Source organism: Eubalaena glacialis, chromosome 5 (genome assembly GCF_028564815.1).
Source record: "Eubalaena glacialis isolate mEubGla1 chromosome 5, mEubGla1.1.hap2.+ XY, whole genome shotgun sequence".
Lineage (NCBI taxonomy): Eukaryota > Metazoa > Chordata > Mammalia > Artiodactyla > Balaenidae > Eubalaena > Eubalaena glacialis.
In genome coordinates this window covers 90,283,942-90,307,489 of record NC_083720.1, presented here as the reverse complement: position 1 = coordinate 90,307,489, position 23,548 = coordinate 90,283,942, and the positions used below count along the sequence as shown (strand labels likewise).

The 23,548-nt window shown below is 35.8% G+C and overlaps 1 protein-coding gene across 1 annotated transcript in view; it reads right to left on the bottom strand.

Moving 5' to 3' along the window:
* Positions 1–23,548, bottom strand: part of MOB1B (MOB kinase activator 1B) — a 53,382-nt gene that overhangs the window by 4,936 nt on the left and 24,898 nt on the right. Inside the window, exons 2-4 of the mRNA XM_061191446.1 lie at positions 12,340–12,506; positions 6,590–6,683; positions 607–740 (exon numbers count right to left, since the gene is read on the bottom strand). Coding sequence (XP_061047429.1) covers positions 607–740; positions 6,590–6,683; positions 12,340–12,506 — 395 coding nt within the window. The remainder of the gene's footprint in view (positions 1–606; positions 741–6,589; positions 6,684–12,339; positions 12,507–23,548) is intronic.

Here is a 23,548-nt window from a genome sequence, read left to right as displayed (position 1 = left end):
GAGCAAATTCTTAATTTTTTCAGAAAACACAGTTGTAAGGAGTTTGACACACTAAAGTCATATGAACTGTCTAAATGTAATTTCCACTTGAAAGGTCAGCCCTTTAAAAGGTCAGCATATGTAGAAGCCACTCAGTTAATAACAGGCCAACCTGTCAAATCTTGTTTTCTTCTCACCTAGCCTGATTTCATAGCCTGCAAGGTTCACACCATGGGTCATGAATACAAATGCCCTCTTTGCCACAAATATAAGGTAAAACTGTTTTGAAGTCATATAAACTCCCTTCCTAAACAAGAAATGGATATGACTGCAGCAGATGATACTGGCTGCTTACCCCATGTCCAGTCTCTTTTTTTCCCTAACACAGGCCAGATTTGTTACTATCCAAGACATACCGATCTTCTTACTGTTCAAAATTATAGGGAGGTTTACCTAATGTTCATGATAAACTTGGTATGAAAAAGATAGACACTTTCAAGTACATAAGATTAGCAATATTTTGATAGGTATGGTAATCTAACATGGTTCCTGGAATAGAGAGGCAATAAGCCCTAGAAATGCATGAAATTAGATAAATCATGATGGATCCCAGTTAAACAATTATACCAATTTTTGATGGAAATAATGTCTCATCATCCAACTGGTCCTGAACCCAAGTCATCAGGTAATCAATGTACTTTGGTGCAGAGCACTTAATAGGCTTCTTTATGTTTGTTCCATCTGCCCAATGATACTCATATCTGTATTAGAAAGATAAAAAGTACACAGAATATCAGTGTATACCTATATATAATGTGTATATTTTTATATTACATATATATGTTTATTAGGAATGTATTCAGGACATATTTTAATCTCTTCCTCCAAATAAAGATTTTTTGCATTTGGCACTTAAATTTAGCATTTTTAAATTGCTATTGGACTATTTTGCATTTATCAGGATACAAATTAAGTAGATCCCACCAAACCCATTTTTTGTGAGCTTTCCTTCATACATAGCAGTTATATTTTAGAATCACACATAGTATAAATTGCCATAGTAGAAACCCTAAGTTTACTTCCCACTTCTATGATGACCATCTTTAATCTTTATGATTATTGTTTTCTCCTCAAAAAACGTTTCTCCTTACGCAGTACAATTCTTTTTAACTTGGGGCTTTAAATTTTGGGTTAAGACTAGAGAATGACATGGAAGTGCCTAAGTAAGATTAATGAAAAAGAGAATGATTCAATATTTGAGTACATTTGGTTGAGGAGCTAAACATGCCTTTGAGGAAAATTGGCAACCCAAATAAAGATGCCTATAGTATCTGGGTATTAACCAGACACTATCCTTTGGTATAAACATTTAATGTACACCTACCATGTGAGAAATACTGTGTCAAGGAATACTGTTCTTGAACAAGGGACACTAAAATGAAAGACACTTTCTCTGTTCTCAAGGAAAAAGACTAGTAGAGAAGACAGACTTGTAAATGAGTATGTAAAAACAGTACAACAAAATGCTAATGGAGTTAATTAAACAAACACACACACATACAACCACAACCTGATTTTTAAGACAAGGAATAAGCATGCAGCTGAAACTCCATGTACTAAATTATCTAAACTGAACTAGCATTTAGTTTTTTAGTTTCTGAAGGTTACCTCTGCCACTTAGCTTCTCTCTTTGAATCAATTGTGTTTTTATAATGTTGTCCCAGAGTTTGGACTGACATAATGATAGGTGATTAAGCCTAGCAAAGGAACTGGAAGAAAATATAATGGAAAAATACTACTGGGTATTTTAAACAATGAAAACTATCTTGAGATAGGATAACAAGGATGCTTTCTATTTAATCATAGCTACCTACACTTGAACAGTAAATCTTAAACAGGATACACCTGAATAAATATTCTGACAGCATACCAACCCTGGGAAACAGGGATGAATGTCAAGTCTACTTCGAAGGTCTCCAAGAGGAGATTCCCCAACATTTCTTGGCATCCTGTTCCAGTATTTAATCACTTTCACAGTCAAGAGATTCTTCCTAACATAAAACAAAAGTCTCAAGTGTGACTTAAGCCTCTTCTTGTTTGAGCCTCTTAGGAGATAGAGAACATGAATGGTAGGACTTCTAGCCATCATTACTTAGTCTTCATTTAAAGACAGGAACTCATCCATGTTTTTTCCCTTATGTTATGAAGCCTCAACGTTTTTGCATTTCTCTCACAATCATGTTTTTCATTTTGTTAACGATTCTCAGGTGTTCCCTATTCATTTTTAAATGCAGAAGTCAAAAGCGGGCACAGTAAACCAAAAAATCATTTTCAATATCCTGAAGCTTTATAAAAAATACTAATATTCAATGTCCTAAGGTTTTTTGAAAAATAAAACAACTGTATATTGCTTATACTTCTAGAGTTTATAACTATGATTCCCTATTCTTTCCTTTTCTTTTGTCATGTTTATACTTACAATGACTTCATCTTTTAACTCTATTTTGCACCCACTGATTTTTTTATTCCACCTTTGACAGACCGTTGTATTTGAAATTTATTTCTGTCATCATGGTATGAACTTATAAACTACAAATTCCAAAATGTTCATTTATTGGTTAATAATGATAATAAATAGTAACTGAGAAACCACTTCAAGAAAAAAAGTGCAAAAAATACTAACAGGTGGAGTCTAAACAACATGCTACCCAATAACCAATGGGTCCCTGAAGAAATGAAAGAGGAAATCAAAAAATACCTGGAGACAAATGAAGACAAAAACATAACGATCCAAAATATATGGGATGCAGCAAAAGCAGTTCTAAGAGGGAATTTTATAGTAATACAAGCCTACCTCAGGAAATAAGAAAAATCTCAAATAAACAATCTAAGCTTATACCTAAAGTAACTAGAAAAATGGAAAAAAAAAAACCCCAAAGTTAGTAGAAGGGAAGAAATCATGAGGAATAGAGCATAATTAAATGAAACAGAAACTAATAATAATAATAATAATAAAATAAATAGAAAAGACCAATGAAACTAAGAGCTGGCTCTTGGAAAAAATAAACAAAATTGATAAACCCAAACAAATAAAATCAGAAATGAAAGAAGAGAAGTTACAAACAATACCACAGAAGTACAAATGATCATAAGAGATTACTATGAACAATTATAGCCAGTCAAATGGACAACCTAGAGGAAATGGATAAATTCCTAGAAACATGCAATCTCCCAAAACTGAATCAGGAAAAAATTGAAAATATGAACAGATGGATTACCAATAATGAAACTGAATCAGTAATTTTAAAAAAACCCAAAAACTCATAACAAACAAAAATCAAGGACCAAACAGCTTCACAGGTGAATTCTACCAAACATTTAAAGAGTTATATTACCTATGTTTCTCAAACTATTCCAAAAAAATTGAAGAGGAAGGAAAACTTCTGAACTCATTCTATGAGGCCAGCATCACTTTGACCAAAACCAGACAAATCACCACATAAAAAGAAAATTTCAGGCCAATATCACCAATGAACATAGGTGCAAAAATCCTCAATAGAATATTAGCAAACCGAATCCAACAATACTTTAAAAGGATTATAAACCATGATCAAGCAGGACTTATCCCAGGGATGCAAGGATGGTCAATATCTACAAGTCAATCAACGTGATACACCACATTAACAAACTGAAAAATAAAAATCATATTATCATCTCAACAGATACAGAAAAAAGCCTTTGACAAAATTCAACATCCATTTATGATTAACAAAAACTCTCAAAGCAGTGGGCTTAGAGGGAACATACTCAACATAATAAGGCCATATATGACAAACCCACAGCCAACATTATACTCAATGGTGAAAAGCTGAAAGCATTTCCTCTAAGATCAGGAACAAGACAAAGATGTCCACTCTCACCATTTTTATTCAACATAGTATTGGAAGTCCTAGCCAAAACAGACAAAAAAAGGAAATAAAATGAATCCAGATTGGAAAGGAAGAAGTAAAACTGTCACTGTCATTGCAGATAACGTGATACTATACATAGAAAATCCTAAAGATGCTACCAGAAAACTACTAGAGATCATCAATGAATTCAATAAAGTTGCAGGATACAAAATTAATACACAGAAACCTGTTGCATTTCAACACACTAATAGTGAACTATCAGAAAGATAAATTTAAAACAATCCCATTTACAACTGCATCAAAAAGAATAAAATACCTAGGAATAAATCTAACCAAAAAAGTATAAGACTTGTACTCTGAAAACTTTAAGATACTTATGAGAGAAACGGAAAAACACACAAACATATGGAAAGATATAACATGCTCACAGACTGGAAGAATTATTATTTTTAAAACGACCATACTACCCATGGCCATCTACAGATTCAATGCAATCTTTATCAAAATAACAGTGGCATTTCTCACAGAACTAGAACAAGTAATTCTGAAATTTGTACAGAAACACAAAAGACTCCAAATAGCCAAAGCAATCTTGAGAAAGAAGAACAAAGCTGAAGGTATCACACTGCCTATTTCAAACATACATACATATAGTATACTATAGCTATACTACAAAGCTATAGTAATCAAAACAGTATGGTACAAGCACAAAAGGAGAAACACAGATTAATGGAATAGAATATAGACAGCCCAGAAACAAACTTATACTTAAATGGTCAATTAATCTGCAAAGGAGGCAAAAATATACAACAGGGGAAAAGAGACAGCCCCTTCAATAAATGATGTTGGGAAAACTGGAGAGCTACATGCAAAAGAATCAAACTGGACTACTTTCTCACACCATGTACAAACATAAACTAAAATAAAAATAAGGGACTTCCGTGGTGGTCCAGTGGTTAAGACTCCACACTCCCAATGCAGGGGGCCGGGGTTCAAGCCCTGGTCAGGGAACTAGATCCCGCATGCCACAATGAAGAGCCCACATGCCACAACTAAAAGATTCCACATGCCACAACTAAAGATCCTGCATGCTTTAACAAAGATACCGCATGCCACAACTAAGACCTGGAGCAGCCAAATAAACAAATAAATATTTTTAAAAATAAATAAAATAAAATAAAAATGAATTAAAGATTTAAATGTAAGACCTGAAACCATAAAATTTCTAGGAGAAAACTCTTTGAAATCAGTCTTAGCAATATTTTTTGGATCTGTCTTCTCAGGCAAGGGAAATAAAAGCAAAAATAAATAAATGGTACCACATTAAACTAAAAAGGTTTTGCACAGTAAGGAAACTATCAACAAAATGAAAAGGTAGCCTACTGAATGGGAGAAGATATTTGCAAGTGATATATCCAATAAGGGGTTAATATACAAAATATACAAAGAACTCATACAACTCAACATCAAAAATAAATAACTAAATAAACAACCCAATTAAAAAACGGGCAGAGGACCTGAATAGACATTTTTCCCAAAGACAGACACATGGCCAAGAGACACATGAAAAGATGCTCAACCTCACCAATCATGAGGGAAATGCAAATTAAAACCATAATGAGATACTTCTCACACCTGTTAGAATGGCTATTATCAAAAAGACAATAAATAACAAGTATTGGCAAGGATGTGACAAAAAGGGAACCCTTATGCACTGTTGGTGGAATTGCAAATTGGTGCACCCAGTATGGAGAAAAGTACAGAGGTTCTTCAAAATATTTAAAATAGAACTGCCAGAAGATCAAGCAATTTCTTTTCTGGGTATTTACCCAAAGAAAACAAAAACACTAATTTGAAAAGATATATGCAACCCGTTTTTCATTGCAGCATTGTTTTCAGTACCTAAAATATGAAAGTAATTTAAGTGTCCATCAACAGATGAATGAAGAAGATGTGGGGGGTGTGTGTGTGTACACACACACACACACACACACACACACACACACAACGGAATATTACTTAGCCATAAAAAAAAAAGGGAAAGAAATCTTGCCCTTTGCGACAACATGGATGGAACTAGAGGGTATTACACTAAGTAAAATAAGTCAGGCAGAATAAAACAAATACCACATGATCTCATTTACACGTGAAATCTAGAAAACAAACTCACAGATACAGCACACAAAAGGGTGGTTGCCAGAGGAGAGCAGGGTGGGAATAGAGCAAAATAGGTGAAAGGGATTTAAAGATACCAACCTCCAGTTATAAAATAAATAAGTCATGGGAATATAATATTCAACATAAGGAGTATGGTCAATAACACTGTAATAACTTTGTATGGGAACAGATGGTTAGTAGACTTATCATGATGATCATTTCATAATGTATGGAAATGTCAAATCCCTATGCAATACACCTGAAACTAACATAATATTGTATATCAACTATATTTCGATTTTAAAAAATATTTGGATAGAGAGGCATAAGCAAACAGAAGAAAGGCAGGATGGAGGACAATACAATAGGGAGGACTATAGACTATAAAGCTCAGGCTAAGGAATCTGGACTCAAAACATTAGTCATTGGTCAATCACTGAAGGAGATGCTAAATACAGAAATTATAAGGTCAGAAATTTTCTTCTAATCTAAGAACTGTATGACAAAGTAAAAATGAGAACTGATCATGAATCATGTCTTACTTTGGGCCAGCTGACATCACTGGACAACTTTCTTCTGTACAAAAATCTGTGATTGTTCCATAAAGCATGTTGATCTGATTGAAGAAATCTACAGCTGCAAAGCAAATATCAGTTATAAGTAAAAAGTTAAATTTTAATTTTACTCAAACAATCTTTTATTCCAGCAGAATCTCAGATCAGTGTTCTTTCCTCAACAAATAACAGGTGAAAAGAATACAAACAAACAATATTTGCCTCACTGAATTTAGGAGCTTCTGTTCATTAAGCAAGAGTGGGAGAAATTATTTGCAACACATATAATCAATAAAAATCTTATATTCAGAATATATAAAGAATTTCTATAGATCACTAAGAAAAAGACAACACCGTAAAAAAATGTGAGACAGTTTCTGAGTCTGTTGGTTATCTCTATGGAAAAGAATAAAACTTGACTCTTCACTCACACAATACCTGAAAAGTAATTCCAAGTGGATCATACATCTAAATGTGAAAGGCAAGACAATAAAGTTTAAAAGAGCATAGAAAAATATGTCCATGAACTTTGGCATGGAAATATTTCTTAAGAAGAGCACAGGGCTTCCCTGGTGGCACAATGGCTGAGAATCTGCCTGCCAATGCAGGGGACACGGGTTCGAGCCCTGGTCTGGGAAGATCCCACATGCCGCGGAGCAACTAAGCCCGTGAGCCACAATTACTGAGCGTGCGCATCTGGAGCCTGTGCTCCGCAACAAGAGAGGCCGCGATAGTGACAGGCCCGCGCACCGCAATGAAGAGTGGGCCCTGCTCGCCGCAACTAGAGAAAGCCCTCGCACAGAAACGAAGACCCAACACAGCTAAAAATAAAATAAATAAATTTATATAAAAAAAAAAAAGAAGAGCACAGAAAGCACCAATCATAAAGGAATAGTTTTCCATATGTTTCACTGGAAAACTGTTATTCCTTGTTTTTTTATAATTTTTATGCTACTCATAATTTTTTTATATTGACCTCAAAGCCAACAAGTTTATTAAATTTACGTATTCATAATAATAGTGATGGTGTAGTAATAAAATCATGGTCTTTTGGTTCTTCAACATTCATTCATGTTGGCTATGAACATAAATGTTGTTTCTTCCTTTCCAGTTATTATTATCTTTTATTCTTTTTCCTGCCTTACTGCATTGGCTAAGACTCCAGGAAAGTGGTGATGGTGGCTAACCTTAACTCATTCCTAATCTGAGAAAAAACTTCAACATTTCATTATCAAATATGATGTTTGCTCTATCTTTTTTGTAGATATGCTTTATCAGAAAAAAGTTCTCAACTTTTACTTCATAAGTTTATTACAAATTGATTTTAAATTTTACCAAATGTTTTTTCTGCTTATACTGAGATGATCATATGATTTCTTCCTCTTCCTTTATTTTGGCTAATGCGGTGAATTACAACTGATTTGCAAGTGTTAAGCCAAAATTGTATTCTAGGAATAAGAACAATTTGGTCATGATGTGTTATAATTTTTACGTATTGCTAGATGCAATCTGCTAATATTTTTATTAGGATTTTTACATCTAAGTTCATAAGTTAGATGACCTGGTTTCCTTTCTTATATGTCCACATAGAACTCACAACACTAGTATTTTCTCCTTGCCACATAAAAGCTTTAGAAAGACTGGTGTTCTTTCTTTCTTTTCTTTTTAAAATTGAAGTATAATTGATTTACAATATTTTATCAGTTTCAGGTGTGCAACATAGTGATTCAATATTTTTATAGATTACACTCCATTTAAAGTTATTATAAAATATTGGCTATAGTCCCTGTCCTGTACAATATACCTTTGTAACTGATTTCTTTTATACATAGAGGTTTGTACCTCTTAATCCCTTACCCCTATCTTACCCCTCCCACCTACCATCTCCCTACTGGTAACTACTAGTTTATTCTATATCTGTGAGTCTGTTTCTGTTTTGTTATATTCATTCTTCTTTTTTTATTTTTTAGATTCCACATATAAGTGATAACATACAATATTTGTCTTTCTCTGATTTATTTCCCTAAGCATAATACCCTCCAGGTCCATCCATGTTGTTGCAAATGGCAAATTTCATTCTTTTTTATGGCTCAGTAATATTCCATTGTGTGTGTGTGTGTACACCACATCTTCTTTATCCATTCATCTGTTGATGTACACTTAGGTTGCTTCCATATCTTGGCTATTAACTTCCATATGCTGCTATGAACACTGGGGTACATGTATCTTTTCAAATTAATGTTTTCATTTTCTTAAAATATACATCCAGCAGTAGAATTGCTGGATCATATGGTAGTTCTAGTTTTAATTTTAGAGAAACCTCCATATTGTTTTCCATAGTGGCTGCACCAATTTACATCCCCACCAAGAGTACACTGTAGGGTTTCCTTTTCTCCACATCCTTACCAACATTTGTTATTTGTGATCTTTTTGATGACAGCCATTCTGACAGGTATGAGGTGATATCTCATTGTGGTTCTGATTTGTATTTCTCTGATGAATAGTGACGCTGAGCATCTTTTCATGTGCCTGTTGGCCATCTGTATGTCTTCTTTGGGAAAATGTCTATTTAGGTCTTCTGCCCATTTTTAATCGGGTTGTCCTCCACATGAACAGTGGGTAACCTACGGCTTTGAATCCCAACTCTATACTTAATAATTGAGTTACTTAACCTCCCTGAATCTCAGTTTCCTACCTTTAAAATTCAGTTTACTGCAGAGTGCTAAAAAACAAAATACGTGTCTACCATAAAGTAGACATTTAGTAATTGTTAGTTTTCTTCCACAAATGAAGATATGGTCTCAAGATTCTGCACCACAAAAATTAATTATAAGCCATCCATCCACTTTTTCCAAAACTCTGAACCTTCTATCTTCTTTAAGCTATCACTCTTTCTAGCAGCAGAATGTTCAAAACCAGCTTCTGGTTTCTGTCTATGAGACTAGTTGTTGAATTTGTAAAATTTCCCATCTTCTACCATTTATCTTCATCTGGCAAGTAAACTGAAGGAAAAAGGCCATTAAGATGCCAATCTTATCAACAAATCCCCTTCACTCTTTTATGTACCCGAAATGTTTACTTAATCACTGTCAGTGAATGGAAATTATCTATCTAGCCTCAAATCCTAGTCACTTCATCAAGTGTCACTTGGAAAGATTACTATAAATAAGAAAAAAATTGTAATCCAATACTTCAGTCAAACGCTATATTTTAAAGGCAGAATTCTATGTTCTACGGGGATGTTCAAACACTTCAGTTCAAAGCAATTTTTTTCTGGCTATAACTGCAAAATGTCTGTGAAATTTTATAAGTTCCCGAAGTTCTAGACATTTCAATAGTACAGACACTCAGTTCTGGTAATTGAGACAGAGAAAATACAGACAGAAAACCATGATCTGCTTTTATACTTAAAAGTCACAATCTCATGTAGTACAGAAGCTCTACACTGCCTTCCTTAGATTTCTAAAATTAGAAAATGAGCTCTCAAATAAATGGTACAAAAAGGCACAAACAAGTACCCCAAAAAAGGATGTACACATATATTGGAAATTTATTCTGAATATTGTCCTTAAAGCGTCATAGAACTATCTTATAGGTTAGGTAACTCTCATCAATAAAGCAAACAAATCACTTTACCTCTTTAGTAACTAAACTCTCTGGGTCCAGGAGAATAACCATACTTTAATAAATATTGCTCTTACAGAATTGCTGTCACAGTAAGGTTTTAAGACATCTCAGTAAAATACTTTAGGTTCCTAAAAGTTAGTGGGTGGCAGCTCAATTTATAAATCCCATGATATGTTTCAAATTACAATAGATACCATCAAATATTACAATAAAAATACTGCTCTGTTTTTCCTTAATCAAAGCCTAGGCATTTAGTGTATATTTTCAATTAAATTTCATTTATTATAACTAGAGTCATATAAATTTCCTCCAGTTATAAAATTCTATTAATTTCTTCACCAATGCTGATAAACCTTGAATATTAAAAGTACCACTTTTGGGCTTCCCTGGTGGCACAGTGGTTAAGAATCTGCCTGCCAATGCAGGGGACACGGGTTCAAGCCCTGGTCCAGGAAGATCCAACATGCCATGGAGCAACTAAGCCCATGCACCACAACTACTGAGCCTGCTCTAGAGCCCGTGAGCTACAACTACTGAAGCCCGCGCGCCTAGAGCCTGTGCTCCGCAGCAAGAGAAGCCACCGCAATGAGAAGCCCACACACTGCAACGAAGAGTAGCCCCCTCTCTCTGCAACTAGAGAAAGCCCACGCACAACAATGAAGACCCAATGCAGCCAAAAATAAATTAATTAATTTAAAAAAAGAGAGAGAGAAAAAAATCAAAATAAAATTTAAAAAAAAATTTTTTTAAAAAGTACCACTTTTATTCCCCAACTTACTCTGCTTAATTCCCAAGAATATAGTTACTTTTTACTTATATTTTTTTCTTTCTAGAGGTTAAGAATATATCATAAACATATTTTATTAATTTCATAAGATCACTATTGAATTGTCTTTTTTTCTTTTTAGTTTAGACAAATAACTAAGCATGCTACTGAAAGAGGCAATTTAGCATAGGGGTTAAAGCGCAGTCTCTGAAATTTTAGACCTCTGTATTTGAGCCCAGGCTCTAGCATTCAATAGCTGTATAACCTAAGCACATTACTACAATCTTTCTGTCTCAGCTTTCTTATCTATGTACTGGGATAATAATAGTACCTACATCATGAGGTTGTAAAGATGAAATAAAATAATCCATGTAGAAGAAAATAAAAACAATAATTTGAAAAGATACATGTACCCCAATGTTCATAGCAGCATATGGAGGCTAACAGCCAAGATATGGAAGCAACCTAAGCGTCCATAAACAGATAAATGGATAATGGGGTGTGTGTGTATACGTATATATACATATATATAAACACCACATCTTCTTTATCTCACACACACACACACACACACACACACACACAAATGGAATATTACTCAGCCATAAAAAAGAATGAAATTTTACCATTTGCAACTACATGGATGGACCTGGAAGGTATTATGCTTAGTGAAGTTAAGTCAAACACAGAAAGACAAATACTGCATGATATCATTTATATGTGGGATCTAAAAAATAAAATGAATGAATATAACAAAACAGAAATAGACTCACAGATATAGAGAACAAACAAGTGGTTACCAGTGGGGAGAGAGAATGGAGGAGGAGCAAGACAGGGGTAGGGGATTAAGAGGTCCAAACCAGCAAGTATCAAATAAATAAGCCACAAAGGTATATTGTACAGCACAGGGAAATATAGCCATTATATTGTAATAACTTTAAATGGAGTATAATCTAAAAATATTGAATCACTATGTTATACATCTGAAACTAATACCATAAATCAAATAAACTTCAATAAAATAAATAAATAAAAATAATTCATGTAGAAAGAATAGCAGAGTGCCACAGTGTTCCATAAACATTAATTGCTGCTATTATTATCATTTTTTCCAATGAAGATGGTAAATCTATGCTTTGTATTACATGATAACAGGAGATAAGAATTTCATGTAACTCCATATTCAGAAATAAAATACCATAAAGGTTAAAGTAAATTGAGGTACCACTATCTTGTGGTATTAGGTTGCTAACTAAATCCTAGAATAGAGAGCACCCCAACACTCACCTACAGTGAGGCTACTAACCTAATTTACGGTCTACTGAGAAACAGAAAGGCTACTTACTGTTCACTGCAACCCACTCATTTAGATCTTCCCCCTCAGGAAGCATGACAGCCATCCGGAGGTTTCCACTGCCCAGTGTGGCCTCTGCATGCTTTAAGAGCTCATACTGGTGAGAACCCTCTGGTATGTTCTTCTTTGGTTTAAACGTTTTAGAGGAGCGACTACCACTATGAATAGGAAAGAAGAAAAAGGCACATCAGTGTTTAAGGCATGACTTTCAGTAGAGTCTACTACACTATATTACTGCATAAAATAACAGCGGTGATCCTAAAAGTCCACAAATAAACAGCCCTAAATTGTACCGGCTACGTTAAATCCTGGCAATATCATTGTTGTAACTACTGTTTGATTACCCAAAACTCCTACAAACCTTCTCTACATTCCCTACTGTAACTCCAAAGGAGAAAAAGAATTTTTAGCTATAACTAATCCAGCTAACTAATTTAACAATAAATTACTGATTCAGGATTATAAATTGTAATCTATAAAAACAAAAAAGTACTGGGGACTTCCCTGGTGGTCCAGTGGTTAAGACTCTGTGCTCCCAATGCGGGGGCCCAGGTTCGATCCCTGGTCAGGGAACTAGATCCCCCGTGCTGCAACTAAGAGCCCGCGTGCCACAACTAAGAGCCCGCGTGCCACAACTAAAGATCCCAAGTGCCGCAACGAAGATCCCACACGCCACAGCGAAGATCCTGTGTGCCACAACTAAGACCCGGTGAAGCCAAATAAATAAATAAATAAATATTTAAAACAAAAATCAAAAAAGTACTTCTGTGATAATCTTTAGTCATTGTATTACTTTTTACCCCTATTCTAAGTCTCTCATCCTAATACAAATAATTTGTTTCCTTTGTATAAAACACATAAAGATATAATTTTATATCAGTAAAGCACAAAAATCCTAGAGCAAGAAAGAAAAGCTACATGTGCTTCTATCCAATTATAGGAAGCAACAGCAATCTTAATCCAGAATCCCAGGTATGCAGATAAGTAGCTAGACATTAATATGGTTGCTCAAATTTCTAAATGTGTGTATGTATATACAAAGAAATATATTTTTTAAATGAATCAATGGAAACTCATCTCAGAAATGGTTTTACGAATTTTTAAGAGATGGATTCTTCTGTTAATGCTGACAAATTCTTTTTTTTTTTTAAAGAGATGTTCAAATGGATAGCCCCTTTATTTATTTATTTATTTATTTATTTATTTATGGCTTCGTTGGGTCTTCGTTGCTGTGTGCGGGCTTTCTCTAGATGCAGAGAGCGGGGTCTACTCTTCGTTGTGGTGTGTGGGCTTCTCATTGAAGTGGCTTCTCTTGCCGCAGAGCGTGGACTCTAGGCGCACGGGTTTCAGTAGTTGTGGCACTCGGGCTCACTAGTTGTGGCTCACGGGCTTAGTTGCCCCACGGCATGTGGGATCTTCCTGGACCAGGGCTTGAACCCGTGTCCCCTGCATTGGCAGGCAGATTCTTAACCACTGCGCCACCAGGGAAGCCCCAATGCTGGCAAATTCTTATCAAATTGTATTATATTCTAGTCATCCATTCTCAATACTGCCCTGGCTCTTCTTATGAAAAGGAACAGATAGGGAAAGAATCAATTAGAAGAGGCTGGATAAGTAGGAATTAACTAAAGTTTAATGTTACTAAATTCATACCACCATAACATTCAGACATTTGAACATACGAATTTGAAAATAAAATTCCAAAGAAAACAGATAAACAATAGTTATACTTTCCAAGCTCTCCAAAGCTTTTCAATTTTAACCCCCTTCTCCCAAGCTTACCCCCAAGATCTCTCCTTTTTTCCCCAAGATAAAGCAGATAACCCCAAGATAACCCTGGCTGCATTTTATAATCACCTGAGGAGTTTTCAAAAAATATTGAGAATCCTAAGAGAAACTAAGAATCTACTTACTAGTCAACCCAAATATCCAATTCAAATGACAGGTATTTTTCACTCTAAGATAATGGTATTCTCATTTACATGTAAGTCTCTCAGGTGTAGAGTAAAGTGACGCTCCTCAACTCTAACCTTGGTCCCTCTCCCTGCCAGATACCTCTACTCAACAGCCAAGGATCTCTTTACAAACACTAATCAGATGATGTTACTCCTCTGCTTAAAGCCACTCAGTGGCTTTCCACTGCACTCAGAGTAAACCCCAAAGTCAATATTAGACACTAGAGTGTGGAAACTCTTCTTCAGTTTAATCAGATAATGTATTAAATGCCAAATTCTCTCCCAGCATCTCTAAAATATGAAAACGTAGAAGAGGTCACTATGCCTACCAAGCTTGAAGCTTATTTCATTTTCCTGCTCCGTCTCATCCTTTATCAAAATTTAGTGTGAGAAATAAACTTCACCAATATTTTTTACAAAAAGACATTTTACTAATTTATGTATGATTAACTACAAAAATAGCTCTCCTAACACCAATCTGGTGTATGTCTTCAGGCCTAGTGTTAAGTACATTCCCTTTAAATAGCCCACTGCTCAGACCGGTGCAGCAACTGAGGTGACAAGCTGCTCTGAAAAGGGCTGGCAGAGTACATGAGAACAACAAGCACATCAGCTGTGTTTGCACCCAGGAGGGTCAGAGCCTCCCCTGCTCCCCTAAACCACTTATTTATTGAACCACTGTCCCTTCAAGTTTTAGGTTTCCAAATGTTTTCTTGATTGATGACCCACCCAGAATTGGTCTTCCACAAAGCTAAACAAATATACCTCAAAGACCTTATACTTGGGTAGAAAGAAAAAAAAAAAATCTGAGTTTGATTTTGTAAAGGCCAGTTTTGACATTTATCAGCTGTGTTATGTCAAGCAAATTACCCAACTTTCTCGAGCCTATTTTTTCTTTAATAGTGAAAGCCTAATAACAATAACAAAACATTACCACTACCTGTATCATAAAGAGCTGCAAAATGAGAAAATAATAAAGGTGAAAAAAGTTTCTAAAGCTGTAAAATGCTGTGCAAATGTTAGTATCCTTCCTTTTTCTGAACCAGAATGACGCATAGTAAAAAAAAAGAATGGTAGTGCAATGTACAAAGCTGTATTCAACCCTTATTCCCATTCTTGTCTCCTAAGACTGGGGAAAATATAACCTTACTTTGGAAACAAATGCTCTTACACATCAAGTTCCAAACAGAATTTTTTAAATGTTTTGGTTTGGTTTTTGGTGCTATTCCCATGTCACGGTTCAGGTGATAGAATACTCGTGGGGCTGGGCGGGAAATCAAGAAAAAAGGTGCTAGTCCTCATTTTGCTATTTTCTTCTTATGTTACTTAGGAAACCACAAATTATCATCTGGGCTTCAATTTCTTTACTTTGTTTTTTGAAAGTCTGGAAAATAACTTTTTACAAAAGGGTATAATTTAGAGATGAGATAATGTTTATGAAATGTTTTTAGTTCCCTGAGGACTCCCTCCTCGGTTCCTCATTTCCATGTACTTTCATACTTCCAAAATGCTTTCAAGTCCTCCATCAAATTCCCCTTCTTTCTGACCCTTCTGCTTTATTCAGGCAGAATAATTAAGCATTTCAGTATTCTGATTTTTTAAATGTTCTTTTTAAAACTATATTCGGTTTTTCTTCAACTACCTGAAACTTCAACCAGGATGCACCCTACCCTGGAAGGGGTGGTGGTTCAATACTGCTCCTTATTCCCATGTCAAAAGATTAAGAGAGTCCCCAAGTTCAAAAGTACAAGTACCAAAGCATGTACACAAAATTCCTCATCAATGAGTGCAAGTTCTTAAGGTAACAATGTATGTGGCCAAATGCAAATATATCTCACATGACATGTTAAGACATTTGATGCAAATATTCAAAAACATTTTCAATAACAGAAAGTATGTAGCCCTCCCACACCACCCCCTCAGAAGAAATTTCTGTATCAGAAGAATCTCAGAAGAAGTATCTTGTGTATCCTTCCACAGAGTCTATGTCTATACAAGCATAAGAATGATTGTGCCTGTTTTATACAGTTGTTGCATACTATAGTATACTAAATAATGTTTTTCACTTAATATATCCAGAATATTGTTGTGTATTAAGGTAGAAGTAGATCTACTTTATTCTTTTTAAAGACCGAATAATATTTCCTTATATAGGTATATAATATTTTCAATCAGTCACCTATTGGTAAACGTTTAGGTTGTTTCCAGTCATTTGTTACTTCAAACAATGCCACAGGGACTTCCCTGGTGGTCCAGTGGGTAAAACTCCGCACTCCCAACGCAGGGGGCCCAGGTTCAATCCCATGCGTGCCGCAACTAAGATCCCGTGTGCTGCAACTAAGACCCGGCGCAGCCAAAAATAAATAAATAAATAAGTTTTTAAAAAAACAACAACACTAAGATTCCAAGAGTGTTTTAAACTATAAAAAACAAAACAAAATACAATGCTGCAGTAAGTATCCTCATATTATGAAAGATAAATTCGTAGAAATAAAATTGCTGTGCTAAAGAGCACATACATTTTAAATTTTTATATAAGGTCTATTTTTTCCCAAAAAATAAGTTGTACCCTTTTAAAACCCATTAACAATGTATGAGAGTAGCTATATACTTTTTTGGTCTTAGAGGACAGAGATTCAATTGCTAGTTTCTCTTGTACAGCTCCCAACAGGGCATCACAACTATATGAGAGTTTAGAGCTTTCTGATTAGAATGTAAATGTGACTGACAATTCACAGCATTACGCTGAGGTCTTTTCTTTCCAAATAAACATCCAGGAGTCAGGTTTGTTTATTCCAGTCCTCTTACTCATATTTGAAGGACAATCAATTTCTAGAGCAAGACAGGATGGCTTGACAGGTAAATAACTGAGTCTAAAGGGAAAACTCTGAACACATATCCCTTATAATTAGTCATCCAATTTGATCACCTTTTGTAAATTTCAAAAGCATCATGTATTTCCTCTTTCAGACCCTAAAGAATAGATTAGTCCCCACTGTGACACCTACATTTATTCTCATAAACCATTTCTTACTATCTCAACACAGTCACAACCATCATTACCCAATTTTAACCCTTTATTGTTCAATCCAACTATCAACAAAATTGATATTTTCTAAGTTGGACTGGAGAATCGTAAGGCTGAAGGAATTGGGGGAGCAGATGTACAGAGAACTCAAAACAGGGGCACTAGTAAGGGTTAGAAAAATACAGATCTGTATATTTTGACACTGAAGAACAAGTCAATATATTCAAAATTAGAAGTAAATTAACATCAACTTATTTGTGTCAATAACTCCATACCTTCAAAGTTAAGTGACTTACTCTGACCACCTAGCTAAATTAAATGGCAGAAGTGGGACTCAAAAACAGTCCATTATCTTCAAGTTACTTAACATTACGAACCCTGTGGTAAGAACTCCACTAATATTAGCTCACTTTGTTCCACCTCTAGGTACCAACCTGATATTCACAACAGTAGCTCCTTCTATAGGTCTAAATCCAATACTAGAGATCAGATACTTGATAAATACTTGTTAACTGATAGTTCTTCCAGTCAACTTCAGGCTGAGAACTCCTACACTAGATAGTAATGATGATGATTAATATTAACTAATATTTACTGCAGGCCTTGTACTCTTAAGTATTTTACATGCAATATCCCATTTAATCTTTATAACTCTATGATGTACATGCTATACTTCCTTTATTTTATGGGTAACAAAACTGAGGCTTAAAGTACTTAAATAATTTGCTCAAGCTTATAATATTGGTAAAGTAGGAGCCAGAATTTAAATCTAGGATTTAAATATTTAAAGCCCATTCTTTTATCCACTACCCAACACTACATGATGCTTACCTTTATTTTCTATCCAATTATTTCTAACTATTTTCTTCCTCTATCACCAAGTTTAATCAAGTCACTTATGAAACAACACAAGGCTAATTTATACTGAGAGTGTCATTAGTAGGTACATTTTTAAAAGCAATCTTCAAAGTACCTAATTCCATTTCCTCTCCTCACACCTCTTCTAATTTATATGAATATTTAGTACTGCCATTAAGGAAAAACACAATTTCACGAGAGAGCAATTTCCCCTAAAAGGTTGCCAAACACATTTGTACTTTCAGAAACACACATATGCACCAGCAAAAAATGTTAGAAACTGTCAAAATCAAGTAGAATGTGTTCTAGACATAATAAAGCCAAAGGCTAAAGGCTAAAAGCTATGAGTACCAAACATACAATCTTGATTCAGAAAGTTAGCAATCTGAACAGACATATCTATTTACATTTCTGCCTTACATCCTTTTAAAATCACTAATCACTGGTGGTGCTGTTGCTGTTATTGTTAATGTTACGAGAGTAAAAAAAAAAAAAAAAAGAAACCCTCAATATTTCTGGAAAGCAAGAAAGAAGGCTAAGAGAAGATCAGAAATTGAGGAAATCTGGTAAGATTAAAAAGTTGATGAGATACAGTGACAGAGAAAGTCTGAAAAAAACCTAGCCTAGAGCGTGCCCAGTAGAAGACTCAGTGAACATGCCCAGTAGAAGACTTACCTTCTCAGTGAAGGTAAGAGTGGTTCCCACTGTGCTTCAAGCTCAGAATCTGGACTACAGGAGAGTGAAAGGACCATAAGAGACTCTTCAGGAATTATATAGGACTGTGATTCAGAGTCTCTGAGCAAGTGAATCCCAATACCCTCCTCTGCTGACCTTTTTCTGAGCAGTAGGCAAGTGGCAGCAAGTATTTAACATTAGGCTAAAGCTCAGTGCTTTCAGGAGGAGCAGGCTCCTCTGCAGGCGATTTACTAAAATTAAAAATTCTGTTCTGTGAAAGACACTGTAAGGCACACAGACTAGGAGAAAATCTTTGCAAACCATATATCTGATAAAGCACTTGTATCCAAAACATACAAAAAGTTCTTAAAATTCAACAATAAGAAAACAACCCAAGGAAGAAATGGGCAAAAGATATGAACAAACCCCACTAAAAAAGATAAACAGATGGCAAATAAACATATGAAGAGACAGTCAACATCATTTGTCATCAGGGAACTGCAAACTTAAACAATGAGATACCATTACACACCTATTAAAGTGGCTACAAGCCAAAAAACTGACAATACCAAAAGCTGATGAGGACGCAGAGCAACATTCATTGCTGGTAGGAATGCAAAATGCAAAATGGCACAGCCACTTTGGAAGACAGTTTGGCAATTTGCTACAAAGCTAAACAGAATCTTTCCATACAATCTTGCAAACCCACTCAGGTATTTACCCAATTGAGCTGAAAACCTATGTCCACCCAAAAACCTGCCTGTGAATGTTTATAGCAACTTCGATCATAGTCACAGAAGTGGGAAGCAACCAAGATGCCTTTCAATAGGTGAATCAATAAACTGTGGAACATCCATAAAATGGAATATTATGATCAGAGATTAAAAAGAGACAAGCTATGGAGCCACAAAAAAATAAAAAACAAAACCATGAAGAAGCCTTAATTGAATACTGTTAAGTGAAGAAAGTCAGACTGAAAAGGCTACATAGTGTATGATTCTAAATACAAGGCACTCTGGAAAAGCTTTAGAGACAGTAAAATAATCAGTGCTTGCCAGGGGGTCAGGGGAGGGGAGGAGAAATGATTAGGTATATTCCCAAGAAAACTGAAATTTATGTCCACAAAAACTTGTATATTAATGTACACAGCACCATTATTCGTAAGAGCCAAAAAGTGCAAGTAGCCCAGAAGTCCATCAACTGATGCATAGATAAATAAAATATGGTATATTCATACAATGGAATATTATTCATCCATAAAAAAAAGAATGAAGTACTGATAACATGTTATAACATGGGTGAATCTTGACAATATTATTATGCTGAGAAAAAAATTCAGACACAAAATATGAAGTATCACATATTTTATGATTCCATTCATATGAAATGTCCAGAATAGACAAATCCATTGAGACAGAAAGGAGACTAGTGGTTGCCGGGGGCTGGAGAAGAAGAAATGGAGAATGACTACTAATGATACAAGGTTTCTGTTGCATGTGATGAAAATATTCTGGAATTAGTTGGATGATTGCACAACATTGTGAATATACTAAATCCACTGAATTGTATACTTTTTTTTTTTTGGCCGCAACACGCAGCATGTGGGATCTTAGCTCCCCAACCAGGGACTGAACCTGTGCCCCCTTCAGTGGAAGTGCAGAGTCTTAACCACTGGACCACCAGGGAAGTCCTTAACTGTATACTTTTAAGGAAGAATTTTATAGTATGTGAATTACAGCTCAATTTTTTAAAATGTTTAAAGAAAAAAAGTAGCCTCCCAATAACATTCCTACCAGTTCAATAAGACAGTTTCTTTCATCCATTTATTCACTCTTGCATTCCTTCATCCAACTAGCATATTCTGACCACCTACTATATTCTACGTAGCACTGTTCTAAGCCCTGGGGCACAGCACTGAACAAGAGAATCTCTACTTTCATGGTGGGGAGAGGAGGTAGAAGAAAAAGTAAAACCAACAAAACACTACTGGGTAGTGGAAGTGCTATGATGAAAATAACAGAATGATGTGACAAATAATGTGATATGACAAGGCACTATATTAGATTAGGTAGTTAGAGAAGGCCTCCCTAAGGCCAGAAAGACAATAAGAAGGAATCAGCCATGGGACGATCTGGAGAAGAAGGAAGAAGCATTCCAGGCTTATAGGATAAACTAGCACAAAAGTGACTTTTTCAAGGAAGAGTGGTAAAAAGGTAATGGTGATGAAGGCAGCATGAATGATGGCAACAGTGGTGTAAGAAATCAGAGCCTTGTAGAACCACACTAGCTAAGTCTTTAGAGACCAAAGTATGGAATTTAGATTATCATTTTAAGTATAAATGTGAAGACTTTGCAGATTAAAAAAAAAAAAGTAAGTATAACATGACTTAATTTTATGGTCTAAAAAAGATCATTCTAGTTGCCATGCAGAGAATGGACTGGGAGGAGGGCAAAAGGAGAAACAGAGAAGCCAGTTAAGAAACTACAAAGAAGAAAGAATGATCGCTTGGACAAACAGGGACAGAAAGATGAAGCCAGATTCCAATATTTGTAGGTAGAACCAATAGGACTCACTTTGGATTTCAGAATTTGTGGAGAGTGGTGAAGAAAAGACAATCAAGAAAGACTCCTAGGTTTTTAGTATCAAGCAGGTAGAAAATGAGCCATTTACTGAGATAGGTCTGGGGAGATGGATTTTACACAAATTGAGATACCTATTAGACATCCAAATGGTTAAGTTAGGCAGGCAATTGTACCTACACATCTCAGGCTCAGAGGAAAAATAAGACTGAAGGTAACTAATACTCTTGGCATCCTCACTGGTTAGCACAGTGCCAAAAGATGCACTAGTATATTATTAAAACAAGTATTTTATAAGCTATGAGAAGTCCTATAGTAAAGAAAATTGCTTATGGTTTAGCTCAGGGCTTCCCAAACATCTTTAGTCATGGAAACTTTTCTTCCACATTTTAACATCTTGTTCCTTAACACATGTTAGGGATCACTGCACAAGTATATTAAACTGCTAACCGGGTTACCTCTCAATTTTCAGCATATTCATAACACTTCAATTGTATAAAGTGTAACTCCATGACTTCATGCAAGAACAGGTAGAGGGTTGGTCAATTCACTATTTAATACCCCATAAAATTTTATAATCTAATCCTTAGAAAATAAAAAGCACTTCACAAGCAAAGGCCAATTAGTTTCTACATCTGTGAAGTTATGTGAGGCATAATTTCAGCTATAGATGAAGACACTAAAGTTTAATCACTCATCTCCAATCACCCTCTGAGCTTCTGAGTTGTATACAGACTGCAGTTTTCTTTGCCCAGAACTGAATTCATTATTCAGTAAATAGGTACTAAAACCACAGGAGATTTTAGGAAGTGCCCATAGTTGAACATCTAGGTGATTTCCATGCAACAGCAGTAACTGCATTTTCTGAATCCTCTACAATGCGCTGGACTGTTAGAAGGAAGAAACCAAAACTTGCATATGCAGAGCTCAGAATGAGCATCAACCTGCAACTGAGTTGGCAGTAATTCCAAATACACTGATATTTCAACAAAGAAACACCCAGGGAGGGGCTTCCCTGGTGGTGCAGTGGTTGAGAATCTGCCTGCCAATGCAGGGGACACGGGTTCGAGCCCTGGTCTGGGAAGATCCCACATGCCGTGGAGCGACTAGGCCCGTGAGCCACAACTACTGAGCCTGCGCATCTGGAGCCTGTGCTCCACAAAAAGAGAGGCCGCGATGGTGAGAGGCCCGCGCACCACGATGAAGAGTGGCCCCCACTTGCCGCAACTAGAGAAAGCCCTCGCACAGAAACGAAGACCCAACACAGCCATAAAAATAAATAAATTATTAAAAAAAAAAAAAAAAAACTTTTCCTAACCTTACATGAAAAACTCTCCATCCTCTCTTCCATCTCCTTGTAGCTTAAAACACCTGTAACATATATATGTGTTTGTTCTCTTTCAGGTAGCTCTTTCAAATAGGAGGCTGTGGCCTCTTCATTTTTGTAACTACACTGCTCAATATGGTATCTGGGATACAGAAGAGGAAAGGGCAAAGGATTTGGAGTAAAGACCCAGTTTCAGATCCTGTCTTCGTAACTTACTAGCTGTGAAATCTTAGATAAATCATATAACTTCTCCAAGCTACAACTAAAAACTGGACATGACATCACCAATTTTGCAGGACCATTATGACAATTAAATGAATGAATACATTTAAAGCAGCTTAATCTTTTTTAATAAGTTTTTACATTCTTTTAACATTTATTTATTTTATTATTTTTTTGGCTGTGTCAGGTCTTAGTTGCGGCATGCAAGGTCTTCGTTGAGGCATGCGGGATCTTTCGTTGCAGCACGTGGGCTCTTTGTTGCAGTGCCGGGCTTCTGTCTAGTTGTGGCGTGCGGGTTTTCTCTCTCTAGTTGCGACGCGCGGGCTCCAGGGTGCATGGGCTCTGCAGTTGTGGAGCACGGGCTCCAGAGCACATGGGCTCTGTACTTCATGGCATGCAGGCTCTCTAGTTGTGGCGCGGGAGCTCAGTAGTTATGGCGTGTGGGCTTAGTTGCCCCACGGCATGTGGGATCTTAGTCCCCCGACCAGGGATCGAACCCACGTCCCCTGCATTGGAAGGCAGATCCTCTACCACTGGACCACCAGGGAAGTCCCT